General features: G+C 40.3%; 1 protein-coding gene and 1 pseudogene across 1 annotated transcript; one reads left to right on the top strand and one right to left on the bottom strand.

Moving 5' to 3' along the window:
- Positions 1 to 321: 321 nt before the first annotated feature.
- LOC136167501 (nuclear pore-associated protein 1-like) lies at positions 322 to 2,717 on the bottom strand. Its single transcript, XM_065935053.1, has 2 exons — positions 2,622 to 2,717; positions 322 to 2,286 (listed from the first exon to the last, which is right to left on the bottom strand). Exons 1-2 carry the CDS (start codon positions 2,715 to 2,717, stop codon positions 322 to 324), a joined length of 2,061 nt encoding a protein of 686 aa, XP_065791125.1.
- A 14-nt stretch (positions 2,718 to 2,731) lies between these two features.
- The window catches only part of LOC136167500 (exocyst complex component 1-like), a 47,267-nt pseudogene continuing 25,684 nt past the window's right edge, over positions 2,732 to 24,314 (top strand).

Below are 24,314 nucleotides of genomic sequence, written 5' to 3'. Positions count from 1 at the left end.
ACAGCCTGACCCCCAGGTGGGGGCCCGGGGAAGATGGCAGTCGGAGCCCCAGATGAGGGCCCGGGAAAGGCGGCAGCCTGATATCCAGGTGATGGCCCGGGGAAGACGGCAGCCGGAGCCCCAGATGGGGGCCCGGGAAAGGCGGCAGCCTGACCTCCGGGTGGGGGCCCGCGGAAGACGACAGCCTGACCCCCAGGTGGGGGCCCGGGGAAGATGGCAGCCGGAGCCCCAGATGGGGGCTTGGGAAAAACAGAGGCTCTCTGCTGCCCATCAGTGGCTGCAAATGTAGGGTGAGGGTTGGTTTGGGAGTGAAAGGCATAGTTAAAGATTGAAGCAGGGCAGGAGACCATTGGCACAAATGGCGCTGGTGGTGTCTGGTCTCCCTGCAGTGCGTATCTGCTCCACCCCAATACCTGGGGGAGACTGAAAGGTTACAGCATGAGCCGGGGGAGTAGTGTCCATGTCAGTGACGTCCTGATCTGAAGGAGACAGGAAGGTTACACTTGGAGATGCTGTGACTGTGGTGGTAAAAGGGACTCCAGTAGAAGTTGTAGCAGGGGGAGCGATGGGACGGTCTGGAAGAGGGGTGAGTAAGTATGAGGGAGGGGGAGAATCTACACACATGGGTGTTGGGGATTCATTTTTGTCGGAGGGTGGCTGGAAGGGGAGGGTTGGGGTGCTCAGGGGTGTGGAGAGGTCAGAAATAGAAGGTGGTGTTGCTCTGACTGCACACGCAGTGCCGGCATCCTCCTTGAGGGTAGTTCCCACAGTGGGATTGGAAACTGGAGGCAGAGCATCTGCAGGACTAGCAGAATGAGAGTCCACGGGGGCTGTGTGTCTTGCCACCCGATCCATATAAGGTGTCAGGCAAGGTGGAAGGCCAGCCAGATTGGGGAATCTGGAGGACAGGTCGGCCAAGTTGGTGGTGGTAGGAGGGACCTGCAACGTGTGACTGACCGGAGGCAGGGAGCCTGTGGTCCCTGGGGCAGGCGGGGCGGCGCTGCGGCGTCGCATGGCCTTCCTTGCATCCCTCAGGATTCTGTTCCTCTGACGGTCCCTGTTTTGTTTCAGGGTGCCCCGGGTTTTGGCGCGAATCATGGCTGGAAGCTTCGGAGGCGGGGGAAGGTCACTGCGACCCCAGGGCAGCGGCAGTGGCGGCAGCAGTGGCGGCAGTGGCAGAAAAAGCGGCGGGGGCATCGTCCTCTTGCGGGGGCGCCCACTGCCGGCGGCTCCCAGGGGAGAAGAGCTTCTCCGCGGGGTGTCTGAAGGTGGCTCACGCTGCAGCACCTTCCCGGACATCGGTGACTCTGGGCAGCCGGGTTGGTGGTCTTCACCCAGCACCAGTTCTCCTGGCCTCTCGGGCAGCAGGCTGCAGCGCGGACTTGGGGCAGAGAGCACCGTGGCCAGGGGGCCAGGCTGCGAGGGAGGCCGGCCGTCTCCAGCAGTGCCGTCTGAGCAGATGGCGGGGCTTTGGGAGGAAGGCTTCATCCGAGACACCTGGGCTTTCTCACTGAAGTTGCCTCCTGGGTGCCCCGGAAGGAGGTTTGGAGGCTCGGGAGGGCAGTGGAGGGGCGGGAGGAGCCCGCCGGTCTCCTGGGGCCTAGGTGTCATTGTCATAGCCCCGCTGCGGTCCGGACTCATCTTTCCGTTGTCCTCTCCTTCGGCCTCTGTGTGACCTTCCTCCTCTGTCACGCCTTCCCTTTGATCTTCCTGGACCATGGCCTTACTCTCCTTTGCGCGAGGAAGTGGGCGGTGACTGGTTGGTACCGGCTTCCCAGCCTTGGCTACCTGAACAGGTAGCTCAGGGAGTGAACGCAGGAGAGTAATTTTGCGCCCCGGTGGAGGAATTCTGACGGTTCTCGAAGGTCCGAACATCATGGAATTACGAGTGGACAGGACGGGCTGCTGCTTCGGCCGCTCCCTCAAGTTCGCCAGGGGTAGCCCGCCCACATGGGAGTACCCAGCCTGCTGGATTGGGTACCACCTTTTCGACATGCTGTAAAACCCGGACGATGAGGGCACTGGATCCTGGTTGAGCAGCCTGCGACCAGGTTGTAAAGCAGGAGCTGGGGCGGCGGGGGTGACCCCGGCCAGATGTGGTGGCACCCCGAGGGCGCAAAACCAGTGAGCGCCGGCCCAGCGGGCGCCGGCGGCAGAGCACAGACAGAAGTTTACACAGTAAATTGCCCGTATAGGACAGATTGTGCGCCAAATAACCCGAGAATAGAATGTGAAACTGGGAGAGCGTCTCCCTAGCTTCTTACTCCTCTCGTGGTCAAACACGCCCTGGAGAGAGGAGGACTCAGCCTGGCAATTGTGACTCGTCCATGGTATACGTGTCACAGAGAAACTGTAAATTCCGGGGCAAAGGGCGGGGCCCAGTGCATGACCCCTCCCGGACTCTCTAGCCGCTGAGACCTCCCACTGTGGGTGGCAGGCATTTGGCACCAGATGGGCCACCGTGCAGAGAGTCTTCAGGACCGTGGGGGCCTCCTTCTCCAGAGCTCATCCCATCTAGCTCCTCATCATGCAGCCCCCTTGGTGCCTGCGTGTGTATCTGCCGGCCCTTCCCTGCCTGGGTCTCAGAGACCTGTGCAAAGCTGACTGCAGGAGCCACCCACCCTCCCGGGGGTGGTCCAGCACCTGTGGGGACCTCTCCAGCTTCTCTGCGAGGCCAGGAGCCAGGAGCACCTTCTCCGCCGCGGCTCCTCTGCCATCATCACCAGCCGGAATGCAGAGCCCTCACCTGGCCAGGTGCTGCACCCCACCACGTCCTTTTCTGGCGGGTAAGCCTCTTTCTTCACTTCTTTTTAGAAATTTGGTACAACAGTTAAATCTTAGACTGTTCTTCAGGGTGTGCAGATGGTAATGGCTTAGCCAGGATGTGACCCAAACCTGCTCTGGGCTGTGGTGCCTCCCCGCCATACATGCTTCACGTGTTACTGTTCTTTTCTTGTCCTCCTTATGGCACTTAGCCCTAAGTGTCATACCTATAATGAGTCTATATCCTACCCTGTAGGTTTTCTTTTGCTCAATTCATGAATTGATCACCTGCTGCGTTGGGTTCTGACCTCAGAAGAGGCAGGTTAAGGACCACCAGTTGTCAGCATAGCACCAGCGGAGGTTTTCCCTTTGGTATAGTTTGAAGGATCCAGATATGTAAAGATGATAGTCTAGATAAATCATGGGCTTTCCTGAAAGAAATTTACCAGTGCATTATTCTGTATGGATTAGAAGCCTGTTTCTGTGGCCTTCCTGGAGTGTGTTCAGTAAGGCAGCTCATTCATGTTGAGAAAGCAAACACATCACTTATTGCAGCTTCATAGTGGAGCCCTGTGTCAGCTTCAGTCAGTCAGTACAGTTTGGTCACTGTGAGCATGTCAGCTGGGTCCACTCTTTACTACCATATATAATTCTAGAGATTCTTATGCCCAGGAGAGAAGTCATACTCTTGGGTGTCTAGGACAAGGGAGACATGTTATTATTCACAAGGTAGAAGCTTCAAAAGAATAGGAAAGAACTGAAAACTCCTAGTCTAACATGGCTTTATCGAGTTTGAATCTTGTTTCTTTCGCTTACTTCATTGGAGTGTTTTCTTTCTCCTGGGCTGACATTGTGTGTTACACAGCAGGCATGTGACATGTAGAGGTTTCAGAACCCAGAATTGTATTGATCAGTGAAACTTTATTTATATATTTTAGTTTAAAATCTATTTAAAATAACACTGGACATAATTCATATATTATAAATTAGTTTGCCCTCTGCTCTTGAGATTCTTTTTATAGTATGTCAGAGTAAATTTGGACTTCCATCCCCAAGAAGATTTGAGATTGGAGGACACAAAAGGTTTTTCTCAGACCTAAATTATGTCTGAAAAAAGCGAGAAATATCATAAGCCCTATCTGACCACTCTAGGAGCAGAAATGATTTACAGCTGTGGCATTTAACCATAATTCCTTGATCTCATTTGAGAAGAGTTCAGTAAGGAACAATCTCTTCATTTTTGTTTCTTCCTTTTTTTCTTGTCTTGCTTACCAACAATCCATTGTAATCCATGGATTGATATGGCAGCAGGCTGAGTGGTCTCTGGAGCTCATATAAGTAACTTTTTTCCCTAAAATAACTTTAATTTCCTTGTTTTTCAGCTCCTCTTCTTTCCTTGCCCTTTGCTATAACCAGAACTCACTGAAAGCTAACTGGCTTTGTGCAGACCCTCCTTAGGACAGTCTTTCCTTAGTTATTTTATTCATCACTCTGTTTCATTTTTTGCCTTCTCGAAATATGTTGAAATCTTTCTGTAGTTGATGACTTCCACAACCTCTTGGCTTTTATTGGCTTATTAATTTTGGTATTTCTACACTTTTATTTAAGTATGGTTTCAGAAGGAACAGAAAGTAAATATGTGTCCTAGTCTGCCATCTTGAGCTGAAAATCCCTGTCAGTTTTAGCATCCAGCATTCCCATGGGGTGGGGCGGGGACCTTGGCATTAATAGGTGTAACACTCAAGATTTCAGCTTTTCTTGGGCAGTCACTAAGGACATAGTATGTGGTAATTTCTAATGGGAAAATAATAACTATTTCATGGAATTTATTTGAGGATTACATTAGATAATGAACATACAAATGCTTTCTAAAGTTTCAAAGTCCATAAAAATGTTTCTTGTTATTGATTTGGTGCTACTTCAATTTTACTTGACAGTGATTTATGACCTTGCTTATGTGAGAAGATGCCTTCTGAAACAATTATGATCATTTAAAATATTTGTTTATTTTAAATGTTTACTTGTGTAAGGAGCTGTGCAGAATGAACTGGGCATCCCCTGCCCCCTAGTGGCTAAAAAGCTGCACACAAAACACTTTTAACATTTCCAGAGTGACTTGGAAAGGGCTGAGATCTGGGAGACGCTGCTCTAAGGGACTTGCGTTTGTGTACTGCAGTCTGTAATTGCCTGTGCCGAAAGTTTTAGCCCCTCTTTTTTTTCTGGCATGTTATCTAAAGCTGGCTAATTAGCATTCTTAAGAGTAAATCATTTGTTACTTTGAATTAGGTGTGTTTTGTTCAAGGACAAGTTAACATGTGTCAAGTCATGCTGAATGTAGATTCTCATTTTCATACAAAATAATGAATATCTAAAACACTTGGAATTTGTGTTTTAAATCGTGTCCTGTGAATTGTTGAAAATCAGTAACTTTGTTTCGAGGTTTATTTAAGGGTAAAATTATTTTTTTCATTTTATCTCTCGATCTCAAGATTTATGTAAAATCCCATATGCTGAGTCTGTTCTTTCCAGAAAGTGAACTGAAACATTTATCTAGAAAGCATCTCAGTTCTGACCTCCTGGTCTTTTGTTTTGAAGCAGGAAGACAGCTGAAATTTTTGTAGTTTTACACAGCCATGATGTTGTTCTTACTATACAGATATTGAGAAAGTTTCTATTAGCTGATCCTTAGAAATTTTATAAACACATGTGAAAAATTTTTACAGAGAGAAATGGAAAGTTCAGTTAATATTTTCATTGCCCAAAATAAATTATGAATTGTAGATGCATTTTTAAAATTTCAATTGAAAGTTATTTGGAGGAAAACACAAAACATAACAAAGATAAAAAGAACAAAAATAACAGAAGAAGGTGTTACCTGGAAAAAAAAGGAAAGCAAATTATTCCTCATGTGTCCTGAATTATAAGCATTATTGTATTAGAGCAACAGTTATCTCAGGTAGAGAAAAAAAAAGGTTAGGCTTGTACACGTGTTTCGTTTCCGGTTTTATATTTGTTTTATAGTTTAATTATGTTTTGGGAAAGTGTGACTAAGGCCTGTTTTAACACAAGTCAATAAATTAGACTGCATGCTTTTGTTATAATAGACATGTTAACATATGCGGTTCTTCATAAAAATAAGTTTTTTTTCATATATTTTGAATCATTTTTTTCCTATTTTTCAGCCTCTAAATGTGATCTGTGCTTATAACTGACCTTACCTGTAAGTACAATGCTGTTGTCCTTCCTAGTTTTTTACTACTTTATTTTTAATTTTTACCCTCTTTTAAGAATCTGTTCCAAGTGGAGAAAATCAGAGTGTGACAGGAGGTGACGAAGAGGCAGTGGATGAATGCCAAGAGTTAAATGCAAGAGAAGAGCGGGATATTGAGATAATGATGGAAGGCTGTGAATATGCAATTTCTAGCTCCGAGGCCTTTGCAGAAAGGTTGTCCAGAGAGCTGCAGGTGTTAGATGGGGTCAGCCTTTCTTGTAACGTGTGGCTAGTGATGTGTGGTAAGCTGAGGAGACTGGTGATGTTCATATTCTGCTGCCGCTGCCTTTGAGCCTAGACGGTGGGATCATTGCTGTCTTTCCCTAGAAGCGCATCACCAGCTGCCTCCCTCTGTCTTTCACTGTTCTTGGTCCAGAGACAGAACCATTCCTATTAGGCCAGTGAAGGCAGTTGGCTGAGGTTCTGGATTTGGGGAGGTTCTTGATATGAAGTGATGGAAGTAGAAAGTAGCCAACCTGAAACCACCCTGGGGGTTGATTTCCCCAGCCTCTGGAACACTTCAGAATAGTTCAAGGCAAGAGAATAACATTTTTGTGGTTTGGGGGGAAAAAAATAGGTACAAGTTAGAAGGAGAGAGAGTGAGCTGAAAGAAGCGAATCCTTTACCCAAAGAGAGCAAAATAGTGTAGTGAAAACAGGAGAGCCAGGGCAAAAGGATGTTTGACGACTCCTCTGAACTGCTGTGGAATAGATGCTGTTTATTTGTATGCACATATCTGAGCTTGTACCTACATGTACATCTTTAGGAAGTAAAAAGCTACAAGTAGCACCTGTCTTATGAGAAAAATCTAAAATGAGAGTGTTTTGTGAGGGGGGTGTCGTTTTGTTAGGCAAAGTATGAATTTAAGAAAAACTCTGAGAATAAGGAATGTTTTTAAGACTTAAAAGAGTGTTGGCATTTTATACATGAAAGGTACAGAAGTTGTAAGGTTGAACTGAGGTCCAGAGATTACACCAATAGCCCAAGCTTACAAATTTGTAGAACTCTCTGGAAGTAAAGCCTAGAAGAGACTTCAAGATGTTGAAGTGAAAATTGTCCTGGATCAGTTCAAGTCACAGCTCTGCTGCTTAAGATTCAGTGGGTCAGAGCTCTGCTGCTTTACAGTTGGGCTGCACCTCCATGGGAGTTATTATGAATAGTATATAAAATAACATGTGAAATTTTAGCATCACCCATACAATGATATTATTTTAATTCTTTATCCAAATTTTTTTCCTCATATCACGTTATCTGCCTTCTTAATGTGGCTTTGTGGTTTGTATTTTCTAGTTAATGTTGCATCTGTGTTTCAAGTCATCATATTACTTTGCAGTTTAATTTTGGGTTTGAAAGCTTCCATATTTCAGGGAATTGAGAATCAATAGAGTCTTTAGAAAATATTAATAAGGGGTCGGTGGTTTGTTGCTACTTTGTCTGGGAAAAAAAAGTAGTTGCAAATGAAAGAGAAAAGAAAGAATATTGTAGAAGGAGCTATCTTATGGCAATAGACTCTTCCACATCCTATTAGTACAAATCATGCTACAGTTATAAATTAGTTCCATGTATCTGTTAAAGACTGGCATGCTACTGCTACTCTCTTAACTAAGGTATTAGCATAGGTGATTATTATGCTTTTGTTTAGGGTTTTACATAAATGTTGCAGATTATAGAAAATGTCTATAGTTGATAGAGCTGGAAGCAGTGTCAGAGATGGTATAACCTAACGGCACTAATGAGAGTCCACCATTGCTGATGATACATCATGGCGCATGCCCTAAATATGCGGTATTGAGATCTGGTCCCTAACCTCCACATAAGGGGACGTGTGCTTCCCTGAAATACTGTGTGAAAAAGTGGAGTGTAAACACAAAGCAGCCAATTAAAGTAGACGTGTAGATGTGTGTGTCAGCCTTTGTTGCCGCTGCTGCTGAGTCACGCTGCTGTCAAAGATTTATGGATATTTCATTTGAAGAATATGAAGTATTACTTCTCTTTTTAACTGTGTAGGCCAACATCCAGTCTATCATGGCCTCTGAAAAGCAAGTCAACATCCTAATGAAGTTACTGGATGAGGCTCTCAAGGAGGTGGATCAGATTGAATTGAAACTGAGCAGTTATGAGGAAATGCTCCAAAGTGTAAAAGAACAGATGGATCAGATCTCCGAAAGCAACCACCTCATTCATCTCAGTAACACTAATAACGTAAAACTCCTGTCTGAGATAGAGTTTCTTGTGGTAAGCATGGTTATAAACTACTAACAACAATTAAAAAAAAACAAAACTAATGATCTCTAAAGCCCATTTGCAAGTATTTTCTAGTTTCCTTAGGAGAGCAAGATTTAAAAATACTGAAGTTTCAAACACCCAGTAATAGGATTGCGTAGCATCTTACCTGTAAACTTCCTAAGAGTACACAGACAAATGGTGTGTTTATTTACTTTCCAGAGCCACATGGACCTGGCCAAAGGTCATATAAAGGCACTTCAGGAAGGAGATCTTTCTTCTTCCAGGGGCATTGAGGCCTGCACCAATGCTGCAGATGCCCTGCTGCAGTGCGTGAATGTAGCTCTTTGACCAGGTATGACCATAAAATCTGCCCAAGAACCTGGGACTAAGCTTCTGACTTAGTGTAAAGCTTTTGACAAGAAGTCCATGAGGCAGGTGGTTTAGGGTTAGATTGTTAGCTATTGAAACAAGTTTCACTTACTCTCAAACATAATTTATATTGGCACGAAGAACTTGTTCATTTCAGTACCTTCTGATTGACCATCAGTGACTCTACGTTAACACCAGCATTTTTCTTCAGCGCTGTTCACAGGACCTAGCACAAAGTAGATGCCGTAAGGCTTTGCTAGACCAGCGGTTCCTAAACTTGAGCTTGCATCGGGATCACGGCTAGGGGCCACCACAGAAGCAGTAGGTCTGCTCTGAGGCCTTAGAATCCATGTTTCTGACCATTCCCAGGTGAGGCTGAGGCAAGACCGCAGCGTGAGGATCGCTGAGTTACACTGTTTTTCCCCCTTACCTTTCTTTTATAAACACACGCATAAACCAGCAAAAGGTTGAGTTCTTCAGAACTGAAATACGGCTTCTGTTATAAATGCACTCGTTAGACATCCGGGAGCTCTTTAACCCGTTGAATAAGCTGTCACGATTTCAGGCCATGACGTGCTTCTGGCAGTTGAGCAGCAGCAGCAGCAGCAGCGTTTCAGTGATTTGCGAGAGAATTTTGCCCGGAGACTGGCCAGTCACCTCAACAATGTTTTTGTTCGACAGGTAATTTTATCTTATTATAGTACTGGCATGTTCCTGTAGCTTGAAATGAAATGGTCACAGAAAAAAAATTTTAATGTATTTAATTGGGAGCACAATATGTTCCTTTCTATATTTATTTGATTTTAATATTTTTAGATATGTATGTATTTGCTCATAGATGTTTTGGGGGCCTCAGTGGTCTCCTATGAAGACAGTTCCTTTTAGCCAAAATTCTCTAAGTTTTAAATAATTGTGCTTGCATGTTACATATACCCCATTTAGACAATCTTGTTTCTAAAAATAAGTCCAAACTTGTTACGTTTTTAATGTTTGGCCTGTTTTATTTTTCAGTATTTTCAAGTGAGAACAGGGACTTGATTCCATGTTTTCAGTATTTCATTGGCTCCATATACTTATAAATATGAGAAAAATGACTAACTCAATTGTAAATTCTAGTTGATTTAATCTTATAGAAAACCTTTATCTCTATTTCTATGTGGAAAGGGTGTTATAATTAAGGTTGTGGCAATGATATAAATGTTACTGTTAAGTATACCTTAGAGGGATTTGACTAGAAGGTGCTTTTTTAAATAAATAATAAATTAGACTTAATATTTCTTGAATAAATTAGGTGTCATAAATTAGATTTTGTGTATTTATGATCTCTTTAATAGGGATTTGGGGCCAAAAAAAAGTTGAGTGAAATTTTGTTCATCAAGAAATGCTGACTGATATTCTAGGTTCTTATTTTGTTTTCACTTTGTAGTATTCTGAAACAATTGTATTTACTCTATTTTATTTCTGATTAGTTTACTCAGGCCCTCCTTCAACTCTATAACAGGTCCTACTTTCTTTCCGTGCCTGTGAGTACATCAACTTTGGCTCCAGCTTCTCCGATTCTTTTTTTTCCCCTGTAAGGTTTACTAAGCTTAATAGCAGCAGAATCTTTATAGTTATAATTTACTGATTTGAGCTACCTGTTAACCATATTTGTGGAAGTTTTTTTAATGTCCCATAACAGAAAGTTTATTTAGATCCAAAGGCATTTAATCTCATTCTGCTTGCCTTTCTTTCTGTCATTCTTTCATTCACTCACTCACTCCTTTATTTGGAAGTCATTTGCCAAGTGATTAAAGATGCATTCCAGACATTTCATTGGAATAGATGAGAGGCTGATTCTTTGCTCTAGTTGCTCACGATCTAGAGAAGGGTGACAAACAGACTGAGGGAGGGTGTATGTTATGGTGGTACCATGGGAGTAAAGGAAGACCAGCTAACTAACCGTGCAAGGGGGAAACAGGGGAAGACTCTCTTAACATTCCACTTGACTTGAAAAGCTTCAGGAAAAAAGTAAACCTAGGAATCACATAGGAAATACTAATGCACATTTTTCTTACACTATTATTTCAATAATATCTATTTTTACACAATTCCCTAGTTTTTTTAAATTATCCTGTTGACAGGCTATAGTCCACATTTGTAAATGGTATGGAAAATACCAGTCAGTAAATGATAATCCTTTCTCCACCCTTAATTGTTTGTTATAACATGCTATTATTTGTGATTTTTGCTTCCTTGCCTTATAAACTAATGGCTTTGTTTAAAATGAATGCATCCCAGTTCTGAAAATCTAATATGCATTGTTACATGTGAGTAATGCATGTTAAAAACCAGAATGTTGCAACAACCTGGAATGTGCTGAAGAAGATGAAAGACAGTGTCCCAAGTGCAGAAAAGAGATTTTCTGTGTGTTAAATTGAATACTTCGTGTCACCTAGCAAAGAGTTGGGAAACAAGGGGATTTCTGTTCCTGGTTGTGGGACACACTGGGAAGATTCGATTACCGCACTGGGTTACATGTCTTTGTTTACCATCAAATTTTGATTGTGTGTCTGATTTGTGTGTTACATTGTGTGACAGGACTCACTGTCCTCCATATGTAAGAGTAAGAAATGGCTGCTACCCTCAAGATGCTTGTGAGGATGTGGTAAAGGTAATGTACTTAAAACTCTACAGCAGTGTATAGGGGCTACCTTAGGGACACCACAATGAAGTGAATGTGTCAGTAAAGCAAGTCACACAAATTTTTTGGTTTCCCAGTGCATAAAAAAGCTATGTTTACACAGTATTGTAGCCTATTGTGTGCAATAGCATTATGTCTAACAGAAGAATGTACACATTTATTTTAAAAATACTTCATTGCTAAAAATTGCTAAGCACCCTCTGAGCCTACCATCTGAGTCATCATCTTTTTGCTGGTGGAGGGTCTTTCCTCAATGTTGAAGGTGCTGGAGGACCAAGGCAGTGATTGCTGAAGATTGGGGTAGCTATGGCAATTTTTAAAAATAAGACAAGAGTGAAGTTTGCTGTAATGATCAACTTTTCCTTTCTCAGACAATTTCTCTGTGGCATGCAATGCTGTTTGATAGCATTTTACCCACAGTAGAACTTCTTCCAAAATTGGAGTCAGTCTTCTCAAATCCTGCCACTTGTTTTATCAACTTAGTTTATGTATTAATTATAGTCTAAATCCTTTGTTGTCATTTCAGTAGCCTTCACAGCATCTTCATCAGGAGTAGATTCTCTTTCAAGAGACCAGTTTCTTTGTTCATCCGTAAGAAGCAACTTCTCATCCATTAAATATCTGTTAAATGAGATTATAACAGTTCAGTCACATCTTTAGACTCCACTTCTAATTCTAGTTCTGCTTTCTACCACATCTATAGTTACTTCCTGTACTGAAGTCATACCCCTCAAAATCATTCATGAGGGTTGGAATCAGCTTCTTCCAAAACTCCTGTTAATGTTGATATTTTGACCTCTTCTCATGAATCATGGTGTTCTTAAAGGCATCTAGAATGGCCAGTCCTTTTCAAAAGGTTTTCAGTCATCATTACTAATTTATTTATCTCTAATAAGAAACTTTAAACAATGTCTTAATTTTTAAAGTATATAAAGAGTAAAATTCTTAGCACAATTGAATTCTAGATATGATAGTTATCTATATTATTGATTGAATTAAGCAATTTAAGTATTTTTTCTCCTTCCTATATATTTTGAAACCAGTTTCTCTTAAAATCTTTCTGTTAACACTAACAATATTTAATATATCCTAATAGTCTGAAGGTAATAATGTTTTTATATCAGTGAATTTTCACATGATGATGATCTGGAAATGCTACTTACAGTAGAAAGTTTTGAATAGTAATATATGTAGAAGAGCTTTATAAACCGTAAAATTCTCTATAAATGTTGGTTCTTCCATTTTGCAGGAGAGATGAAGGTTTTTAATTGAAGAGTTTTCCTGACATTAAATTAAATAGTACAACTTAACATGCAGTGACCTGAGTAAACAGCTATAGAAGAACATAAACCATGATTTTGAGTCTTGAATTATTGAAAAAATTAATGAGGAAGGATAATGGAAATATATCTAATATTATTATTAATAAGGGTAAAATATTTGGAAAACATTTATCAGCAATAACAAGTTTGTCAAATACTCCTTCCTTTTAGTTAGTGTAACTTAATTAAGGCACAATTTGGAGACATTAGCAGACTTAAAACTAATCTCTCTCTGTGTACAGTATCTAATATCTGTGAGTCAGTGGAATCTCAGTCATCCTTCTGATGTGGTAAACATTTCTGAAATGTAATGTTTGTAATGACCTTCAGCAGTTTTTGAGTCTGGTTAGAATGGTTTTGTTTGGCATGTTTTTAAAAGGAAACAGAAGGTGAGACTCACATGGCTGAGGTTCAGATTCTAGCCTTCCGCCTGTGTGGCCTGTGTGGATCACTTAGCCCTTTGAATTTCAGTTTGTTCCGTTGGGTCAGCTGATCTACTGGATCCATATACTCTAGAACAAAAGTCAGGATGCATCGTCTGCCTCAGGCTGATTGAAAACGTGCTCATTTATATAAATCATGTCAAGGATTAAAAACAAAATTATATAGTTGCTTCTGTAGAAAATTAATGGAAAAATTAAAATTACATTATTATTAGGGGTTATCCTGGAAAGGGCTTCCCAGGTGGCTCAGTGGTAAAGAATCCGCCTGCAGTGCAGAAGACATAGGTTCAGTCCCTGGGTGGGGAAGATCCCCTGGAGGAGGAAATGGCAACCTACACCAGTACTCTTGCTGGGAACTCCCATGGACAGAGGAGCCCGGCAGGCTACAGACAATCTATTGGGTTGGCCAAGAATAGGATATGATCCAGCAACTGAGCACTGAGCGCTGTCCTGGAAAGCCCAGGAAGCAGTCATCTGCAGTCCTTCCTAGTTCTGACATTCTGTGTCCTGTGCATTTTCACCTGCTGTTTAAATATCGTAGACTCTAATGGAGATATCATAGATGGAGACAATTTGTTTTGAATGACTTCCCCTGTTCGGTGTGTGTTTCTTAGTAACAGTTTATATCATGATATTTATTTGCTTAGTCAATTATAAAATGTTATGGGAGAGGTAAAGTTGATTAAAATATTCATTCTCAACTACTCTAAAAGATAAAATGAGTCGATTTATCAGAGAGTCATTCTTGTGTGTTTATGACTATTTTATGGTGGTGGTGTTCAGTTTGTATACACAGGATGATTAAAAAAAGACAAGTAAGTACTCAGTTCTTATATTTCTATGTTCTGTTGTTTTTGCTTGGCCATGCTTGATCATTATTAAGGATATTTAGTTACAACAATGTTTCTTTATACTGTCAGTGATAGTTATGTCCTTATTTATTCACTCTAGGGTCATGATCAGAGTTCAACGCTTGCTCAGCGCTCTATTGAACTGACTTTACCTAATCATCATGCATTTCATAGAGACTTACTCCGATATGCCAAGCTGATGGAGTGGCTAAAGAGTACGGATTATCGAAAATATGAGGGACTAACAAAGGTATGGATTTGACGTCAGTTACTCACTGAGTATAGAGCATTATCTTTTAGAATCGAGAGGTCGTGTGTTCAGTTCCGCAAGTGACATTTGAAGCACTATTGTATGTTCTTAAAAAAGCAGCAAGTAGTTGAATTTCTTAGTGCTCATTAGCTATGGAGAACATTTTTTTTCTTTTTCATTTGTTTTTATTCGTTGGAGGCTAATTACTTTACAATATTGTAGTGGTTTTTGCCGTACACTGACATGAATCAGCCATGGATTTACATGTGTTCCCCATCCTGATCCCCCCTCCCGCCTCCCTCTCCATCCCATCCCTCTGGGTCTTCCCAGTGCACCAGCCCTGAGCACCCGTCTCATGCATCCAGCCTGGGCTGGTGATCTGTTTCACCCTTGATAGTATACTTGTTTCAATGCTGTTCTCTCTGAACATCCCACCCTCGCCTTCTCCCACAGAGTCTAAAATTCTGGAGAACATTTATTTTATGTACTTAGATGGAGAATAGCTAAATTTTGAACTTCAATATAGTATTAGGCCATACTGTAGCTTGAAGCATCATTTAGTTTAGTTAGTTAAATAATTATTTCCTGAGTTGCTTTATGTGCAATATAAAAACTAGAGAGTATGAAGTTATATTTTCAATGAGGCATTTGCTTTATAAGAACCTGTAATCTGTTCTTTTAAGCACATGCAGTGTGCCTTTTTATTAAGCAGACATTCCACTGTTCCAGGCACAGAGGAACATGGGTATTTCTGTTCCTGATTGTGGGACACACTAGCTGGAAAAATTGGATTATCATATTATGGTACATTTCTTTGTCACTCACCAGATTTTCACTGTGTGCCTCTTTTGTACTCACTAATCCATATGTAAGAATAAGAAGTGGCTCCCACACATGCTCCTACTTCCAGAGAGCGTCAGGTCTGCCTGGGAAGAGCAACTATCCTTAGCAGCCGGCCAGAGTTAAGTGCTGAACTGGATATGAGTTTAAATGTATGGCATGTTAGAGAAAGGAAATTCATGACCTGTAGCCACAGGAGAAAACTTCATAGAAAACATTGGACTTGACTCTTTTCCCGGGACTTTAAGAAGACCAGCCTGACTGAAGCTGAAATTCCATATTCTAGAAGAGTGAGAAGTTAGGTTGAAAAATCTGAGTCGTGAGTCCTAACAGCATTCTTCACACATAGGAAGAGACTTGATAGGGGAAACTAAGAACCTAATACAATAATGAACTGAAATGAAATCTTGAACGAAGAAGATGATAGTAGGAATAGAGATTATAAGTCACAAGAGAGAATCCAAAAACAAGGGACAGGATGGTGCCAGACTTGTGAGACGTAGAGATTAAAACAGTGATAAATACCACTTGGGCTTCCCAGGTGGCTCAATGATAAAAAAAAAATCCACCTGTCAATGTAGAAAATGCAGGTTTGATCCCTGGGTTGGAAAGATCCCCTGGAGAAGGAAATGGCAACCGACTGCAGTACCATTGCCTGGAGAATCCCGTGGAGAGAGGAGCCTGGTGGCCACAGTCCGTGGGATCACAGAGTGGGACACGACTGAGTGACTGAGCACACACACACACGGATGGCCACAGCTGGACAAGAAAGAGCCATTCACACGTTCCCTTAGCAAACGCGTTGAGCATCTGCTGTGTGCTGACACTGTTGTACGCACGAAAGAGAACGGCGCTGAAGGAGACAGGCGAACACTTGCCTGTTCAGAGTACATATTCCAGTGGAGAAGGACCAACATAAAAGTCAACTTCATAGTCTGCTGGAAGGTACTGCTGAGAGCTCTAGAGAAAATAAAGCAGGGAATGCTAGGACATCAGAAAGGTTGCGGTTTCAAAAAGGATGGTCCGAGAAGGCAACATTTGAGCACAAATTTTAAAGATAAGCAGGGGTGTGCAGTGGGAATTTCCGAGGAAAGCTTTCCCAGCACAGCACAAGTGCCCCAAGGCAAGAGCAACCTGGAGCACTGGAGGAGCAACCAGGCCGTGGTGGTGGGAGCACCACGAGTCAGGTTCAGGATGGGAGGGCGGGCGTGAGAGGTGCGGTGGGGGGCGGGGGGCGGGGCAGGGCAGATCTGGAAGGGACTGGGCACCGGTGTTGAGAATTTGGTTTTTACTTGCAGAGAGATGAGGGAGGGGTGTTGATGGGCTTTGAGTAGCAGAATGACATGCTCTCATTTAGTAAACGGCCATTGTAGCAGGAACCCTTGGGCTCAGGACTCTACTGTTGTGTTGTATTCTGATTAGTTTTGAGTCAGCAGAATTCTGATTTGGAGATAGTTTACAGAAGAATATTTGCATGACTGGAATCTTTGCCTTCTGAAGTTTTAAGAGGATTAATACTGTATTTTGAATGATTAAATATTGTTACATCTTAAGAGTTTTGTGCCAACAAGTGCTTTGTCCCCTAATGAATATTCAAATGAGTAAAATAATCAATAAGCTTTTTGCCTGATTGTGTTCTCAGTGAGTATTATTGCCGTATCTTTATATATATGTAGCTTCATGAATGTAATTTAAAGTGAAGAAGCAAGACAGTAGCCAGTCTAGTGCTGAAGTATGGAATCATTCTCTGCTCATGGTATATTTTCAATTGACAGTATTGATGTGCTTTTTTAAATGAAATTATCTTATTTCCAAAGAATCTTGCTTTATCTTGTGTTTGAACTTGTGACAGACCATGCAGTTTTATGCCTGATAATCTAATTTGGTTGCTCAAGTGTTTTAAAAAATAGGAATCTTATTAATATGACAAAGAAAGGAATGAAAGGAAATGGAAGGAAAGGAATGAAAAAAGGAACCTGACAAATCAGTGTTTCTTTGGTAAGAAATAATAATTAAATCCAGATGCTATTTGTACTTGATACTTTCCATGTAGTGTGTGCTAGTGGTAAAGAACCCGCCTGCCAATGCAGGAGACATAGGAGATTCAGCTTCAGTGTCTGGCTCAGGAAGGTCCCCTGGAGAAGGAAATGGCAACCCACTCCAGTATTCTTGCCTGGAGAATTCCATGGACAGAGGAGCCTGGTGAGCTCTAGTCCATAGGGCTGCAAAGAGTTGAACCTGATTGAAGTGACGTAGCACTCACCTTTGTACTTGGTTATTTGTACCCAGCTCACACTTTTTGGCAGGACCAGGAAAAGCTTGTCTTCATTTCTTTAGGGAAAAGAATAACTAGGCCCTGCCCCAACTCTACTTACGGCTGAATCTAAGCAAACCCCTGATTTGGGGTGTATGTAATTTAGAGCCTAAGGAAAATAGAGGTGCGTTGGGCATGTAATAAGCTCGGCTGCCCAGAATCCCTTCTGCCTAGCTGGGGCAGTAGAGCATGTAGAGCAGTTGAGCAGGGAGATGGTTTATCCTTGTTTAGGTAGGAACAATCTTTCCTCTCCCAATAGCCCCTTGAGGCCGACAGTCTTTAAGACTGCTCACACATTGTCTCAGCCTCAGTCCTATATTTGTAAATATAGAAAATAAAACATGGTGTTATCTGTAAGACTCTAAAGTGAGCACAAAAAAAAGTTGGAAATACTGCCTGAGATAACAGTATTTAAGCTCAAGATAGTTGGATTTTAAGTTAGGTGCTGTATACAGGATGCTAAGAGAAATACTCCCAGTGAGAAGCTTCTCTCTGAATTCAGTAAGTGAATGAGCTGGGAGTCACGCCTGTCTGTGGGCTTCCCCACCTGTGGGTTCTGTTGAGAACCTGGGGGAAGGTGTTCAGTCATTTCAATTGTATTGAAAAAGAAGGTGATTTTCAGTAGTCTGCTCAAATCACTGTTTTAAAAATAGCGACTGTTTAAATTGCTTGGGTAGTAGTGTGCACTTAGTTTGGGTATTGGAATGCAGTCTGTTATATTGAGTGAGTTGAGTAGAAATCTAATGAAGATTTTATGAATTATAAGTTGGTCAGCCATTTACATTGATTTCCAGTGATCAGTGTTTTTGTGATAATTTAAAATTCAATGAATGAGATGCTGAAAAGTGAAATAGCTGAACGAAATAGGAATAATTTTAGTGTCTGTTTAGCTTTAGATTTGCTTTTAAAGTTACACACAAAGATCACAGGAAAAAATTTCCTATTTAACTTTCCTTACGGAGAATCTGTGGGAAATGTATGTGGCATGCAAATTGGAAAAAAGAAGGCTCTATATTATGTTTCATCCAAAAATTTTTTATAAGGACATATCTATCAATAAAATATCTAAATATATATAAATATATCTAATATATTTTTATATACTTATAAAATAACTTAAAAAAATCAATAATGAACTATGAGTCAGTATACAAATAATTTAAGTGATATACCTTTGAAAGTTACATCTGATGTTTAAAGCAAAGTAAACTGTTCTAAAACTGGATGTGTTTGAAATTGAAGTGTAGATTTCATGATAAATTTAAAAGAATAACTAGGCATAGGAGTTCTTCTGCTGTGGATTTATTTAAATTTAGTGAAACTCTACATAAGGCATTTAACATAGGATTTGGAAAAATACATGGCCTCCCACTGTTGACTCTTTCGTCAGGGTATAAAATATTTTTGTATGATAATAAGCATAGATGATGAGGGAATGAGTTTGCATGTTAAATAATAGATGTTTTCATTTGAACTAGAATAAATTTTGTTTTTTAAAAAGAAATCATTTGATTATGAAAACTGTAAGATGTGGTAATTAAATTCTTATGAGAGTAACCTATTTGGGGCTAATTTACTACCCCATGCTGGCAAGGTATGGTAAAACTCAGTGTCCAGCTTCAGTGTCATTGATCCTGTCTATTGGTATAATAATTTTTGAAACAGCATGGCATTATGGAAGAAGAGTTAAAAGATTCCCTTATTCTTTAGCACTGTAAGTTTACCCTTAGGAAATTATTCCAAGAAAGCAGTTCATTAGAGATGAAAAGCTTGTTGTAACATTGTCTATCACAGCGAAACATCAAAACCAATTATGTAGTCTGTGTTAGGAGGTTGGTTTACTAAACTGAACATCAGCAGAGCATAATACTGTGCAGTCATTAGCATATGACCTGGAAAAGCGTGATTGTGCTGCCCCAAACACCCAGTATCGTATGAATGCAGCTGTGTTTAAAATACATGAAAGGTAATGTGTAAATTACCATCGGATCATTGAAAAAGCAAGAGAGTTCCAGAAAAACATCTACTGCTGCTTTACTGACTACGCCAAAGCCTTTGACTGTGTGGATTACCAAACTGTGAAAAATTCTTCAAAAGATAGGAATAGCAGACCACGTTATTTGCCTCTCAAGAAATCTGTATGCAGGTCAGGAAGCAACGGTTAGAACTGAACATGGAACAACAGACTGGTTCCAAATCAGGAAAGGAGTATATCAAGGTTGTATACTGTCACCCTGCTTATTTAACTTATATGCAGAGTACATCGTTTGAAATGCTGGGCTTCGTGAAGCACAAACTGGAATCAGGATTGCCAGGAGAAATATCAAAATCCTCAGATAAGCAGATGACACCACCCTTATGGCAGAAAGTGAAGAACTAAAGAGCCTCTTGATGAAAGTGAAAGAGGAGAGTGAAAAAGTTGGCTTAAAACTCAACATTCAGAAAACTAAGATCATGGCATCTGGTCCCATCACTTCATGGCAAATAAATGGGGAGACAATGGAAGCAGTGAGAGACTTTATTTTGGGGGGCTCCAAAATCACTGCAGGTGGTGATTACAGCCATGAAATTAAAAGAGGCTTGCTCCTTGGGAGAAAAGCTATGACCAACCTAGACAGCATATTAAAAAACTGAGACATTACTTTGCCAACAAAGGTCCATTTAGTCAAGGCTATGACTTTTCCAGTAGTTATGTATGGGTGTGAGAGTTGGACTATAAAGAAAGCTGAGCACCGAAGAATTGATGCTTTTGAACTGTGGTGTTGGAGAGGATTCTTGAGAGTCCCTCGTACAGCAAGGAGATACAACCAGTCAATCCTAAAGGAAATCAGTCCTGAATATTCATTGAAACAACTGATATTGAAGCTGAAACTCCAATACTTTGGCCACCTGATGCGTAGAAGTGACTCATTTGAAAAGACCCTGATGCTGGGAAAGATTGAAGACTGGAGGAGAAGGGGACAACAGAAGATGAGATGGCTGGATGGCATCACCGACTCAATGGACATGAGTTTGAGCAGGCTTCGGGAGTTGGTGATGGACAGGGAGGCCTGGCATGCTGCAGTCCATGGGGTTGCAAAGAGTCGTACATGACTGAGCAACTGAACTGAACTGAAAGTATAAAAGTGAAAATGTGAGTGTGATTATTCAACTTCATATTTTTACAAACTGTTAATATTATGATGCCAGTTCAGTTTTTTTAAAAGATGGAAAATAGCCTTCTTGTGTCCTATGAAATGCATCAAATATTTTAAGACCACAAAATTGAAAACAAGCACAAAGGATATGGGGGGATTGAGAAATGGAAATTGTTATACTTGTTTTATTAATGAGTATGTGTTGTTTTCACTTTTAAGAATTGCATGGATTATTTATCATGACTCTGTGAGAGAGAAATTAAAGATGTCTTTGAAGCTGCAAAGATCAAGATGACTGGCACAACTAAAGAAAGCAAGAAGCTTGGTAAGCTTAGGCACCTCAGTCCCCTTGTTTTCTCTTCTACTAAAAATTATTTATCTGTGACACATAATTTTAAGACTTTTTAGGCAAGGTGGAAGGAGATACAATAGAATTAGTAAAAGAATAAATCTAATGCATTGGTTTGATTTATAGGTTTTTCATGGAACAAGTATGTCTCTAAAGCCTTATTTTTACTAATTAAAATTCTGCAGTATGTGAACTTGACAGCAATTGTATATACATGCCGTGTCTAATAAAAGTACAGCGCAGACGCGGAACCCATAAATACGGAGGACCAACCATGGGACTTGAGCATCCATGGATTTTGGTGTCCACCACTGGTGCTGGAACCAACCCTGCACAGATACCAGGGACAGCTGTGTATAGTCACAGCAGCAGAAGTTGGCCAGAGAATGAAGTGCAGTCTGGAGAGAAAGTACTAGATTAAGAGACAGATGTTGGAAGTTCAGTTTCTGATTTCCTAAAAGACCTTTTGTAACAGTTGGAGGCAAGTCTCTTAAGTCATTGCACTACACAGGGAAGTGAAGTGATGCCTGGCTTCTTACTTGTCACTGGCTATTTTGAATCAAAAAGAAAGTTGCTAAGTGTTTTCTCCCCTGTGAAGGGGCTGTAAAAATGTCACCAAAATTTCTCCTGTAATTATACTTTATTTTTCCAAAGAGTTATTTTTGAAACAAGAGGGGTTTTTGTTGCTTCTAAATATGTTAAATAAACAAAAAACTTGATTTAAAAGGATAACCAGTGAAAGTATCAAGTTGCAAGGAAATGATTTGCCGAGGCCACGTTCTGCTCTTGCATGTACCCATCTCTGGACTTTTTGGATGGAGTTCTGTGCCTGTCGGAGTCAGAACCTGGCCTTAAATGGCTACAGTGTGTCCTCTGTGTCTGCATAGCTCCCCTTTAGAACCATGAGTTTAGCATTTGCTTGTTGAAAGGAGCCTGTGCCCTGATTGAAATTGATAGCTCGTCTTTCCATTCTTTTCTTTAGGACAAAGAAGACTATCTTTAGTAGTGGGTAATTATTTTGTGATTCACTGGTTTGTGGTTTGTTTTTGTTTTTAATACAACACTAATATATTGGTGATACTAGTTCCGATTTTTTAAATGGTTTGAATCTGTGTATTACACTTTGGTAAAGATACTGATAAAAATATTGGGACAATAGGCTTTTGGAAACAGAAATGCTAACTCATCCTAAAGGTTACTTGTTCTTAAACGGTGTGTTTATATCCTTGTTAATGTTTCACCATGGATATGTTAAATTGAAGAAGGAATTCATAGGGCCTGGACTCCATCTCAGGCCTGTCCGTCCTGATCGTGCTCGGCTGCCTCTCCAGTGGACTCTGAACTCTCTGCTTAGTGCCTGTGGGAACGACAATGAAAGGATAAGACCCCCTCCAGACAGGGGAATCTTGAAGATCACATCCAGGTTGCTCATTGCCTAAGAGGAAGCATACCGTAATCACCCCTGTCTCCGGACAGGTCATAAACTTTTCCTGTATCTATCAGGATGTAATCACAGGCTTATCGATTATTAACTGGTTGGAATGTAACTACGGGCTTATTGACTATTGACTGTTTGAACACACAACACTTGAATGATGGGGTTATTGTAGTTGTATTTACCCTACCTTTGTTTATGTAAGTCTCAACGGAATTGAGGTGGTGGGTTTGGACACGTACACATGGGGTAGGTGGTGGGGTTTGGACACGTACACATGGGGTAGGTGGTGGATTTGGACACGTACACATGGGGTATAAAAGATTTTCACAAATGCTGGACGGGGTCCTTGGCTAAGAGGAGACTCTGCCTTGGGCCCGCCGGTGTAATAAACTGCACTCCACTATCTGCATTGTCCTTCTGAGTGAGTCTGTTTCCCGGAAAGCGTGGCTATAACAAAATCAGTTTTTCTTTTTAGTAAACAACATATTAATACAGTTACATGTTTAATGTTTTCATTTAGTATATTTGTCATCACTTGCTACTGCAGTAAAAGGGAAATCTTTCTAAAACTACCTCCTTGGGAGGTTATTAATGCCCCTGTCATAATATTAATTTATCAAGCTTAAGATTCTCATTGAGATAAATGACATAATTGGAATATAATTTAAATCAAATACAATACTATCTTAATGGTATCATTGCATTAACCTAAAACCTTAATTTTTTTTCTTATTTTTTGAAGTTCTTAAATTATCTTGTTAAAAAATTTTTAATTAACCTAAGACAAGTTTAGAAGATACTTTTAAAACAGGGTTAAAATTACATCTCTCGTATGTATCCATTAAGTAGTAAGAAATAGGAGAGTAACCAAAAAATTATAGTTTCTATTACTTTGATGTTATCAGTTACAAGAAAGGAAAAACTAAATAATAAACAGAATTCAGAGGATAAAAACTATTTTGTTCATCTTTGAAAATGTAGCTTGTTGGTCAACATTTAAAAATAAATTTCAAGTTAAATACAAATGACTTCAGAAGTTCTAAATAGATAGAATGTAAACTTTTTAAAGATACCTTTTCAAGGATTCGAATTATGTTTAAATCAGTTCTTAATAGTAATTACAGTTAAAAGAGAAACCTAACATTTGGGGAAGGTAAATTTTCAATGGATCAAAATTAAGTAATTATGAATAAAATTTTAAATTTGTTTTGTTTTTTCCTTGCTCTGAAAATGCTGCATCCGAGATACTAATAAAAATAGAAAGTCAGCGGCGGGCGGTTAAAAAAAAAAAGAATAGAAAGTCAGATTGAATGTATTTTACAAAAGGAAATTGTGTATAGTCATAGAGATTCAGGGGAATTCTCTCTTTTTGAACCATTCTTTACTCAAGTCTTTAACATCTACTTAGTTTAGATAATTTAAAACAATGTTAAAATGCCAGTAAAGCACTTTTTCTTTGTGGTAAGGTTTTTATAAAACCTTTGCCTTTCTAAGGTCAGAAGGTTACCCTGATACTCTCAGAGGTGTGGGATTGTCCTCCCGAGATTGATACTTTGGTGTTTTGTTTTTCTTCTGTATTCCTCAGATGTACTGAATGAAAAGACAGGCAAAGGATATCTAGTAATAATTTTTTAAATTGCCCATTTTTTTTTCTTTTTACTACTAAGACACACAAGTATTAGTTGAGTCCATTTACATAATAACTTCCTTATCTTTAGTAATCCAAAACTTAAAAAATGATATGCCAAACACATTTTTTTCAGTGTTTCTCCACTGAAATTAAGAAATCTTGTTGACTCCAAAGGGAGTCTTGAACACAAGACTACATTCAGTCCTGAGTAGAAGATTCATTCAGTAAATGTTTATTAATTACCTATTACATGATAATCGCTGCTCGATACTGAGAATGCAGCAATGAGCAAAGACCCTACCCTCTTGGTGCTTGTACTCTAGCAGAAATTGTTTAAGGATATTTAAAATTTACCAGAATATTGTTACTTCTTGCTGATAAATAATATAGACTTTTTTATGAGCCCAAATAGGGCACTAGTAGTATTT

The sequence above is a fragment of the Muntiacus reevesi genome, chromosome 4, assembly GCF_963930625.1.
Source record: "Muntiacus reevesi chromosome 4, mMunRee1.1, whole genome shotgun sequence".
In the NCBI taxonomy this organism is placed as follows: domain Eukaryota; kingdom Metazoa; phylum Chordata; class Mammalia; order Artiodactyla; family Cervidae; genus Muntiacus; species Muntiacus reevesi.
Note: the sequence above shows the minus strand (reverse complement) of the source record. Positions and strands in the feature narration are given on the sequence as shown.

Coding starts and splice junctions, on each gene's coding strand:
- LOC136167501 (XM_065935053.1), bottom strand. CDS start 2,717: ATGGCAGAGGAGCCGCGGCGGAGAAGGTGCTCCTGGCTCCTGGCCTCG. Junction 2,287..2,621: donor GCTGGACCACCCCCGGGAGG/GTGGGTGGCTCC, acceptor TCCTCTCTCCAG/GGCGTGTTTGACCACGAGAG.